The sequence below is a fragment of the Malaclemys terrapin genome, chromosome 3 (assembly GCF_027887155.1).
Source record: "Malaclemys terrapin pileata isolate rMalTer1 chromosome 3, rMalTer1.hap1, whole genome shotgun sequence".
Classification (NCBI taxonomy): domain Eukaryota; kingdom Metazoa; phylum Chordata; order Testudines; family Emydidae; genus Malaclemys; species Malaclemys terrapin.
Window position 1 is genome coordinate 57,460,716 of NC_071507.1, and position 12,254 is coordinate 57,472,969.

At 45.0% G+C, this 12,254-nt stretch overlaps 1 protein-coding gene across 2 annotated transcripts in view; it reads left to right on the plus strand.

Moving 5' to 3' along the window:
• RBKS (ribokinase) overlaps nt 1–12,254 on the plus strand; it is a 101,994-nt gene that overhangs the window by 29,890 nt on the left and 59,850 nt on the right. For both annotated transcript variants that reach the window (XM_054021618.1, XM_054021620.1), the window contains exon 2: nt 1,241–1,373. In XM_054021618.1, the coding sequence (XP_053877593.1) occupies nt 1,241–1,373 (133 nt within the window). The remainder of the gene's footprint in view (nt 1–1,240; nt 1,374–12,254) is intronic.

Consider the following 12,254-nt stretch of genomic DNA (forward strand, 5'->3'; position numbering starts at 1 on the left):
CCAGCTCCAGGTTTTCTGCCGCCCCAAGCAGCAAAAAAAAAAAAGCCGTGGCAGCATGATCGTGCCACTCCACTCTTCAGCGGCAATTCGGCGACAGGTCCTTCGCTCCGAGAGGGACTTGCTGCCAAATTGCCGCTGAAGACCCAGACGTGCCACCCCAATAGCAGCTGGGTGCCGCCCCTTCGTATCCGCCCTCCACCTGCCTAAGGCTCTGGGATGGAGTTTGGGTGCTGGGTGCAGGCTCCGGGCTGGGGCAGGGGGTCGGTGTGCAGGAGGGGGTGAGGGGTGCAGGCTCTGGGACGGAGTTTGGGTGCAGGCTCTGGGCTGGGGTGGGGGCATAGGAGGGGGAGAGGGTGCATGCTCTGGGAGGGAGTTTGGGGATAGGAGGGGGTGCAGAGGTGATGGCTGTGGGGCTGAGGATGAGGGGTTCATGATGCAGGAGAGGGCTCAGAGCTGGGGCAGAGGATTAGGGTGGATGAGGGCTGGGGTTGAGGGGTTTGGGGCATTGGAGAGGGTCAGGGCTAGGGCGGAAGGGCAAGGTAAGGGCAGCCTGCCCTGCCAATAGGGGATGGGGGGCACTAGGACCCTGGGACAGCAGACAGCAGTTGAGCAGGAATGTGCTACGCAAGCAGGCACGGGAGAGGCGCAGGCTGCTTTCTTTCAGGCAGGGACACTCGGGGGGGGGGGAGAGAGAGACTCGCGGGGGGCGTGTGTGGCAGGTGAGACCCATGGGGGGGAGGGAGGCAGGCGGGAGGGAGACCCGCGGAGGGGGGTGGCAGGCGGGAGCCAGCCTGCGAATGTGGGGGAGGGGCCGGCAGCTTGCTGCTGCCGGGAAAGTGGAGCCATTTGCCCACCCCTGCATTAGGGTGTGCCTGTGCACACACGGCACACCCCGTGTGCACGCCTATGCTCATTGTCCTAGGTGATGTACAAATTTGTGACAAAAAAACAGTTTCTCCTTTGCTTAGCACTCCTAAAACTAGATTGGACAAAGCATTAATAAAATATGATAGGAAACAACCTGGCATGGGTACAGGATGACCTAGATAACCTAACGGGTCTCACATATCGTCAGTTTTTGTGATTTATTGAATGAAAAGCTAACTCATCACTACCTCCTGCTGTAGCACCAACTTGAACATTGGTGCCACTTAGGATTGTATCAATGTAACTCTTATTTTTACAACTCTTGACCTATCAGTTACTAATATATGTAAATTTTTTTTTTTAATTGCAATAGCCTTACCACTCGTCTGCCAAAAGCTGGAGAAACTATCCATGGACATAAGTTTTTCATTGGTTTTGGGGGGAAAGGAGCCAATCAGTGCATCCAGGCTGCTCGACTTGGGGCCAAGACCTTGATGATTTGTAAGGTAAGCATTGACTTGAAGCCGCTGGATAACAACCAAGCCAAATGTTCATCCAAGCTTCAGTGGAACTTTTATGTGGTTGATAGAAAAGTTAACTCGCTTTTTAATGCATCTCTTCTTGTCTGGTTTTGGTTAGAAATGTATTAACAAAGTACAGCCAGGGAAACTGTTCTTCTGGTATTTACAAGGCAGCCAGAACAAAGAGCTGGATAGTGGTCTGGTGAGAATTGCATGTAATGAGAAACCACAAAGCCTAGAATAATGTCACCTGTGAGAACTTGAGATATTCAGAATTACACTGAGTTAAACTTGACCAGTCCCTCCTTTTTACCTTGCCCTGTATTGCAAGAACGAGAGGTAAGTTGATGATATTTTTTGGTTCTTCATTCACCAACCATGCTGTATTTATATATTTAATAACATATAATCAGCCTGGAATTCACTGCCATAAGTGGTCACAGTCAAGTACTGATAGGCTAAAAATTTTTTTGGAAGGGATATAAAACTTCATTCTTCATGGTTTAAACCAACCTTTACTAGGGATTAGAATGAGATCTTTGCAGGGAGCAGGGAACCATAGATTATTCTACATGTGCCTACTGTGGAATTTCATGAATCTTCCTCTGAAGCATCTTGGTGCTGGCTCCTGTTGGAGACAAGCTTCTGGACTGCATGGATCATGGGTCTGGTTCAGTCAGGTAGTTCCTATATTCCTGTGTTACTGCATCTTGATTTTGGAAAGGGATAATAATTTTATTACTGTTAATAACATCTGTTGGTATACAGGGAGCGATAAGGATAATTAAATGTTATGGTTCAGGGCTGATCACTGCTAGGATTAAGATGGAACGCCCTCCCCTTCTAGCCTTAGCCTTTACCCACCCTGCTGTAACCATAAAGAGCATTCCACACTTGACCGGATGCACTGCTCCCCCTTCTCACCTCTTCCCCGCCCCTTCTACTGAAGTACCAGATATTGGCCATGGCTAGGGATTGGAAAACAGGTTTGATGGACCAGTATCTCTTCTGGGGCAGATACTATAGGAAAGAATGGAATTTTTATTTGTAATGAGGTCCACAGATCCATGATGTTGGGGTACTCTGCTCTATGCAGCCTTGGAGGCAGCCCAAACCTGTCAATCAGCGGCAGGAGAGGTGTGGCTCTACCTCTGACAAACTGCCGGATTTCATCTGTCTCTCCAGCTCTCCCTGCTGCAGAGCAATTATGAACAAGATGGGGGAGAAAGAACAGGGGAGGCTTAAAATCTTCAGGCTGTCAGAGTCTGCCATTGTTGGCAAGGAGGATTCCTTTTCTCCTCAGTCACCAGGACTCTGTTCTTGCTAACCCACAGAGAGTGCTGCATGGCAGAGAAGGCTAAGAGAGGGAAAGCCACCTGCTGCATCTCCTGCACCTCCCTCACTGAGTACCTGCCCGCATGAAGATCAGTGTCTGTTTTGTGGAGACCCTGGCCTATCTCAAATGCTCAGTCAGGGGCAGGGTTTCTAGCATCCTCTTTATAAGATCCCTTAACATATTTGAAAACTGTTTTCAGGTCTCCCCTCAGTCTTTTTTTCTCAAGACTGCATATGCCCAATTTTTGACCTTTACTCATAGGTCAGGTTTTCTTAACCTTTTATCATTTTTGTTGCTTTCTTCTGGATTCTCTCCAGTTTGTCCATGTCTTTCCTAAAGTGTGACACCCAAAATTGCACACAGTACCTCAGCTGAGGCCTCGCCAATGCTGGGTAGAGCGGAACAATTACCCGAGAGGCCTTACATGCAACACTCGTGTTAATACATCCCAGAGTAATATTAGCCTTTTTGGCAGCTGTATCACATTGTTGAGTTTTTTTCAAGTTGTGATCCACTATATCCCTCAGATCCTTTTCAGCAGTACTATCACCTAACTAGTTATTCCCTATGTTGTAGTTGTGCATTTGATTTTTCCTTCCGTGAAGTATTTTGCTCTTGTCTTTGTTGAATTTCATCTTGCTGAATTCAAACCAAATCTTCAATTTGTCAAGATTGTTTTGAATTCTATTCCTGTCCTCAAAAGTGCTTGCAATCCCTCCCTGTTTTGTGTCATCTGCGGATTTTATAAGCATACTCTCCATTCCATTATCCAAGTCATTAATGAAAATACTGTATCCCGCAGGACCCCGCTATAGATATACCCTACCAGTTTGACAGCAGATCATTGATAACTACTATTTGAGTAGTTTTGCCTACGCTATGGAAGTGTCTCACCTGGCCATTTCACAGAGGTGGAGCCTCGTCTCCCATGCCTCTGACTGACAGTTCTGGTCTGCCTCTAAGGCTGCACAGAGCAGAGTACCCAATGTCATGGATCTGTTGACCTCATTACTTCAAGAAAAGAAATTTTCAGGTAAGCCATGGATACATTTTCCTAATCTCCTGAGAGAGCCTTTTCTCACTAGATTTCCAGCCCAGTGTTTAGGTTAATGAGGTATAGATATGTATCCAAATCATACCTGCAAATCATCTGAGGTTCACCTGTCACTAGCTGTTCTCTAGGGTTTTCTTATGTTAGGGTTGTCAGTGTCCCAGATCTTGCAAGTCATAGATATTTGGTCTCTTTTTCTTCAGTAGCTGTCAGATTCTTGTATTGAAAAAGTTTATAAAGAATTTGGTGTTAATGTTCCTAACTAAATGCTAATTTTTTTTTGTGGTGACAAGTATCTTGAATTATTTGAAAATGGTCCAGAATTTGTTTACTGCCAAAGGTAGAATATGTGTTTCCTGAAATGTTCGCTTCATTAGTCAAATTCCATAGGCCGGTGGTATGGCTATTAACTTTACCAAAAAAAATGTATATCAACTTAAGAAGAGATCGTCCTAACCGTTTTTCCTAGTCTTATTTATGTGTTGAAGAAACAGAAGACAAAGTAGAAGCAAGAATTTTTCTAAACTCTCTAGAATTCACCAACATTTCTTAATTTTATTTAAAAATTAGAGTTCACTTTATAGCTTCCCATAAATCTTACCTCAGACAGCATTTATCCAGTCTCTGCACATGTCAATGGGACCTGCATAATATAATTCTACACATTCAAGGTAAAATAGCATTGCAATAAGTCATTGCTCTTTTAGTTATTTGTTACGTTAACAATGTGACATTGTATGGAATATGTGAGACACTTTATGATATTGTTGACACCAATGTTATAAAATTGCAAGGAATCTGACAAGATATGCTGTGTAAGGTATCTGCGAAAATGTTACAATTCACCAAGTATGATAATTTTGTTTATATGTTTGTATTATAAGTTATAGATATGTAGGGTATATCTGTATTTCATACTTGTTCTGTGCATCTGGATGACACCCCCAGACAGATTGGCATCAGCACTGCCTAACCTGCTTGATGGCCCTTCAAGGGACATCAGCTGTACAATGAACCCATTGAAAGTGTCAGGGGCTACCCCTTACGACTCAGCAGGGCATGCAGGGCCATGCCTATGGACAGAACTCTAAGGATTCCAGGCCATGTGCTGGGCAGCCTGTGTTTGGAACAAAGGAAATACAAGATGCATGGGGAAAAGACTATAAAAGGCAGCTGCATCATCTCCATTTTGTCTTCAATCCTGCTTCTTACTTCTGGAGGAACTTTTCTACAAACAAAGCTCTGGAAAAAGGACTGAATGACCCATCCAAGCTATGAATGTCTTCCAGAGGGACTTTCAAACTGGCAAACTCACCAATACTGCTAAGAACCTGATATATGGACTTTGAAGGCTTTATATGTATGTGACTGCTTTGCCATTTAACAGCTCTTTTCTTGTTCTTTCTTTTTTTCTTTATAATAAACCTTTAGTTTTAGATGCTAAAGGTTTTGCTGGCAGTGTGGTATTTTGGGTATGATCCAGCCTCATATTGACCTGGCAATTTGGCTGGCCCTTTGGGGTTCAGAAGAACATTTTGTAGAAGAGTTTTTAAATAACTCCTCACCTTACTGGGCTAGATGGAGCTTTGGTCTGACTCAGTATGGCTGTTCTTATGTTAACCTCAATCACACTTTGGTCTGGAGTCAGTTTGAGATTTTTGCAGTATTTCACTCACCAAACGTTCAAAGATCATGTATCAGCCCACAAAAATCATGATTTCAAAGAATAAATGGAAGGTTCTTTTTCTTTGTCTTCTGGTTTTTTGATGGTGAAGTCAGTTTTTATCCCACCCACGTTGGTTCACCCTTCCCCAACAGCAACCCAGTGGCCATTGTCCCACTTTATGGGTTTGCCCCTATCTAGTTCTGTTTGCCAGAAGTTGGAAATGAGCAATAGGGGATGGATCACTTGATGGTTACCTGTTCTTTCATTCCCTCAGAAGCACCTGGCATTGGCCACTGTTGGAAGACAGTGTGTTGCAGTCCAGCAGGAAAAATGTCTGACTTGTGTCAGTTTAATTAGTCTCCTCTGTGCACATCTTATCATGCATTTCCATCTTAATTGTGTCTTAAAGATTCCAGGTCATATTTTCTCAGCTTACAAGTAAAAATATGATGTTGTGAAGAAAAATAAGTGTCATGCATTATGAATATAATGGACCCACCTACAGAGCAGTGTGGATACCATAAATTGCTATGGATTTTGTTTTCACTACCGAACACTCACCCTGACCCAGTCAGAATGACATGTGGCATGTTGCTTTCTGTCTTTTGATCTGCGTATCTCTAGCAGTGGGTACTGCTATAATTTTATATATATCACAGTAGCATCCATTGTGCTAGACACTATAGAGGGATATACTAACTGACAGTCACAGCCCCGAAGACGAGACAGACAAAGGGTGGGAGAAATTAATAATTATTATCTCTATTTTACAGATAGGGAACTGAGGGACAGGGAGATTAAGTGGCTTGCCTAAGGTCATATAGAAAGCCTGTGGCAGAACTGGAAAATATTTTATTAAAGTTAATGTTTAAAATTAAATATACACAAGTTAAGAGGGAAGGTACTGTACATCTGGGGTCTGGCTTGAGTTATGAGGGACTACAGGTATCAATTACAAGGATCACGGGATACATACATATCACATAACCAGATTGGGGTGCAGGGTTTTTTAAAGCTTCAGTGGATAAGTGGGCTCGGGTATGCCACCCATGGAATGTATAAAGAGTCCAAGTCAGTATCAGGGTCACGAATAAGTACATGGGTGGGGTGTGTCCCTTGGTTCATCAGGGAAGGAAGTCTCTTGAGTTCCAGGCCACTACCTTACCCTGAAGCTCATCCTTTCTCTTTCTTTACTGGCCATCACAAAAAAAGTCAGTCTTAACAATCTAAATTAAAGCTGTTTGGGGTGTGGTGGGAGTGTTCTGAATAGGTCTTGACTGTTTCACTTTTAGCAGCTATCCTGGGATGATCCTAGCTGATTCCTCTAATCTTGGTGTCATTGTTCTGCAGCTGATGAGTTAAATTCTGCTTGTGTATCCCAGTTGCGTTTCATTTTTTTTCTCAAAAAGAGGAAATACTGTATTGCCATTTATATAGTCTTTCCTTTTTATAGTTCCTAGCAGTTCAAACATACAAATTGGTCTGTGAGCCCAACTTAGAAAGAATAGAGTGATCCTGAACCTTTACTTTGTTATAAAAGTGTAGCTGCATCTATAATTCAGCTCAGAATATGTAATCACCTTTTAAACCATGTTTTTCTCCACATTACTAGCTCTGTTATTTTTAGTAGCAAAAACTGGTTGCATTCCTTATGCAAGGAAAAGAGTAAACACTCTCCAAAAAAAGTTAATGACAGAATTTAGCATACTGAACAGATGGAACAAAAGATGTGTCAGCAAAGATATTTTTCAATACAATTAATTTGCAGGTACAGATTGAGTTTGACTCTCAGACTGCTAGAATTTCAACTGTGATGTCGTCAACCCTCCTGATGGCACATGGAAAAATGCTGATAGCAAGCCAGGGAAAGCACATGTTGAAAAATTGTGAATAAGAATGAGTGTGAATTACATCAAACACTTTGTAGCTACAAGCCTAGTAGAAAGGGATATAAATGTAGTGATTCTGGAAAAAAGAAACAATATTTCAGTACATAGTATCTTCAGCAGTCAATAGACCAAGAAATGTGTTTGTTTTTCTATTTTTAAAATATTCCATCTAGCAGGGTCTGAGCATATGTAGTGAACATTTAAAAACAATATATTACATTTATTGATGGTGTCAGATTAAATGTACTCAATTCTAAAATGATCTTGATGCCCCATATTCACATCTCCCTGAGGGTAGAGCTTGAATGAATAGATGAGCCTTACACAGTGCGCTGAAGATAAACAGACATGGATGCTGATGGTCTAGGGCCCTCCACCAAGAACACCTTCCTTTCAGCATCAAGATTTGCAAATGTAGGAGCTGTAAGCAAAAGTTCCCCACCTAATCTCAATTTTTGTGACAGTTAAGTAGCAAGAGATGCAAGTCTCTAAGATATCCAGAATCAAAACTTTCTAGACTTTCTAGAGTGAAACCAGCAAGTTGAAGGGAATATGAAGGCAATCCAGCCTTTGGAGAACAGCTATGAAATGCCTCTGTGACTAAGGCCTTGGCTACACTTGGGACTTCACAGCGCTGCCGCGGGCTGTGTACTCGTGTAGTCGTGCCGCCAGCGCTTCAAGAGAGCTCTCGCAGTGCTGTATGTACTCCACCTCTCCGAGGGGAATAGCTTGCAGCGCTGCGAGTGAGCGTGCAATGCTGCAGGCTCTGATAGGGTTACCATATTTTGTGCCTCCAAAAGGAGGACACTCCACCGGGCCCCGGCCCCGGCCCCGCCCCCGCCCCGCCCCCGCCCCGCCGCCCCAACTCCGCCCCTTCTCCAAAGTCCCCGCCCCAACTCCGCCCCCTCCCCTGCTTCCTGCGAACATTTGATTCGCAGGAAGCCTGAAGCAGGTAAGGGGGGGTGTGTGGGGAGGAGGCGCAGCCCAGGCTAGCCCCCCCGGCGTTTCCAGCCTGGGTCGGCTCGGGCCCTGGGGTACCGGCCCTGGCCCCCGGCCGAGCACCCCTGGCCCGCCCAGCACTGCCGGTCCCCGTCCCGGCCCCTGGCCCCCTGGCCGAGCACCCCCTGGTCCCACCGGCCCCCGGGCCCCTGGCGGAACACCCCTGGCCCGCTCAGCACCCCCCAGCCCCGCCGGCCCGCTCAGCACCGCCCGGCCCCCGGGCCCCTGGCCGAGCACCCCCCCGGCTCCGCCGGCGCTCGGCCCCGCCGGCCCCCGGCCCCCCTGGTCCCCGCTCGGTCCCCGGCACCCCGGTCCCTGGCACCCCCGGCGCTCAGCGCCCCCAGTCCCCGGCACCACCGGCGCTCGGCCCCGCCGGCCCCCGGCGCTTGGCGCCCCCGGCCCCCCTGGTCCCCGGCCCCGCCGGCGCTTGGTGCCCCCGGTCCCCGGCCCCGCCGGCGCTTGGTGCCCCCGGCGCTCGGCCCCCGGCACTCGGTGCGCTCGGCGCCCTCGGCCCAGCACCGCCGCCCGCATGTCCCGATTTTCCCGGACATGTCCGGCTTTTTGGGATTTCCCCCCGGACGGGGATTTGGAGCCCAAAAAGCCGGACATGTCCAGGAAAATCCAGACGTATGGTAACCCTAGGCTCTGATTACACTGGCGCTTTACAGCGCTGTACTTGCTGCGCTTAGGGGAGTGTTTTTTCACACCCCTGAGCAGAGCAAGTTGCAGCGCTGTACACAGCCAGTGTAGCCAAGGCCTTAGTAAGTGTGTAGCTATTGACTTGTGCACTCGCTGAAGCTTCATAGAAGCCTTCATGGTTATCCCCAGGTAAAGCACATTGTAATAACACAATTGTTAGGTCACAAAAACATGGATAACTTTGGTGAGGTCCCTGACCACAGACTCTATCCAGGAATAATCAGTGATCCAGAAATACCCCAAATTGCAAACCTCCTTGAAAACGGTGTGTATGCACCCTCACGAACCAGAGCAGGTGCTTATCCCATTTATTAGCATTAACTTCATATGACCTGAACTGTCCTCAACCAATTTTCTGCCTTACAAACTGCTATTTAGAGACATTGACTGTCCCTAGTGAGATTTTAAGATAAATGGAAGTTCCCTTCAAAATATGGCTGTGCAATGGGATGAGCAAAATAAGAGAATCATTTTATGATTTAAATGTGTGTTTAGATTTAGGTTTTATATAGTGTTTCTTGTATTCAAGGTATCTCGCAGAGCTGAGGTACATACGTACCTCACAGTAGACAACAAGGCAACCACTTGCTCGGACATAGTTTTGAATATTAGCACTTGTGTCATGGACAGAAAGACCATTGACTAGGACACTGGGCTTATCTCCCAATTCTTTGCCCAATTCATTGGCCACTAGACAGCAACCAGGATGGAAAGAATGGATCTTTATTTAACAATTTATTTGAAGGATGACTCAAGCAGTAACATTTACTGTTGCATTGCACTATTAGTGTTGCCCAGTTTCTGGTGTGGGACTTTGTTATGCTCATACAAAGCACATGGGCTCTTTTATAGAAGAGAAGGCAAAAACGCCGCATTTATTGAAAATACAACAGTTAGCATATGCTTTTCACTCTCTCTCTCTCTCTCTCTCTCTCTCTCTCTCTCTCTCTCTCTCTCTCTCTCACACACACACACACACACACACACACACACACACACACACACACACACACACACACACACACACACACACACACACACACACACACACACACACACACACACACACACACACACACACACACACACACACACACACACACACACACACACACACCCCGTCCTGCCAGTTGATGTTTATAGTCACCAGTCTGTTGTAGCTTGAGTCAAACTAATGGCCAGTTAGATTGAGCACGAGTGAGGAGCTGGGCTCTGTCGCTCATGATCTGATGCTCTGAGGCTTTGCAGGACTGAACCCAGAGTTCCATGGCAAAACACCCCAGCTTTATAGTTGTAAATTCCCATTTGAGTCCATGCATTTTGCAATGTCGTCCTGTAATCATTAGTCCTTAAGTGGTGTTAACCTTGGGGTTTTCTGCTGTTATCATTTGATGGTTATTGTCAGGCTTCCCATCGTTATCTCCTATTTGTTGTCTCGCCTTTGGGGGTACCTGCCTCACCTCTGAGGTCGTCAACACTGCTAACATGTTTAGCATCGGATACAATGGATGTTTTCTGATTGTCTCCTAGTCTTTCCAAGTCTCTCACTTTTTCTTGATCATCTGGACATTTGTGAAGACTTTCACACGTTATCTTTTCCTGATGCATGCATTCCTCATTCACACAAACAATCTCTTACAGAAACCTTCAAAGGTATACAGACAGCAGTATTTTATATTCAGCAGAATACATTGTAAATCAAGCCTTGCTAAATCTTATAACTAAAACAATTCACATTGGGGCTTCAGGCCCTTAACATTTCTCTAATCTATTTATCATAGACACAGTACAAAATCCTGTCTTACTAACCAAACTTTATAACAGGTCCTAATTGTAATGCATATTGGAAACAGGATCCCAGTCTCAGAAGGTCATTCCTTTCTGTTATTCAAAAAGTGTGGCTGGCAGGATGAAATCAAAGTTTACATCAATTCTTATAGTACAATTAGTACAATTATAAAATCCTGCTCCTACAACTTGAGACCATAATTTGCTCTCTCAGAAGTTAGAGTACAAACAACACAGCAATGCTGACATGTAGAAACTGACCCTGCTGAATACGTAGGCCCAGTTGGATGAATTAAAAGTTACATTGGCTTTATAAATGTGTAAAGTGTGGGTTTAGGTCACGTAAAAGTGACACTTTCTTTCTCCACATGTGTTCCTGTGTGTCTTTGAAAAAAAGTGTTTGTTCCTGTGAGCCCTGCAAAGCTACTCAAAATGATAAGCTTAGTTCCAACTGCAGATACTCTTTAAGGTGATATAAGAGGCAGAAAAGAGCATAGCTTGACTCTCAAACCCTATTTAAAGTTGTCAGCATAGTCAGTTAAAATAAAAATCATGTTTTGATTTGTAAACTGAGTGCATTTGGTCTGGAAGTCCCAGAGGGAAAATAAATATAGAATCCTATGATAACATGTTTACAGACTCACTTTCCAGACTATACACTTAAAATGTATAAAACCTAAGTCAGCCACTCATACATTCCCAGAACACTGGACATTCCAGTACTTCCAGGAACAGCATGGCCCAACCCTGCAAGTGTGACCCTGCCCTTGATAGTTTGATGGTGCATGTGAGGTCATGCCACACGGAAGCGCTATCTTTAAGAGCATGCTGCCCTGCCTCTGTCAACATAACCTTGTACGCATGGTGTTTGCAAGGTCATGCCATACAGGGGGGTGCCATTTTAAGAGCTGAAGGGGCGGGGTGTTGTCCCCCATCTGATACTGGACAAAATCACATCCATTTTTGTCCCCCTACCAGTGAGAGACAAACCTCTCAAAAAGAGGACCATCTGGTTTAATACCAGACAAGTGGCCTCACTAGTAACACCTGATATTTTTGTAGTGGGGGAGACTTAGAGCTAGAAAGGTATTTTAAAACTCAAAATGTGGATTGCAATTAAAGAGAACAATGGAATTACTATTAATATTTCAGTCTGAAATTGAATAATGGCAAAAAGTGCAGGATAGAGTTATAATGATGTGGCAGTGTCACAATATTTAAGGTTGCATCACTACTTCTGTTTAAAGGTCATCCCCTTTCTAAGTCCTCCAAAATCGACATGCTTTGTCTGATTCCTTTGAAATATGGTCTGCCTCAGGAGAGTGCGGAGTAGAATTAGTGACCCAAATTTGGAGCTGTTTGATCCAAGGGTTCTGGACATATAATTCCCTCCAAAATAGACATTTAAAAAAAAGTTTTGAAATGTTTGGTTGGTTGG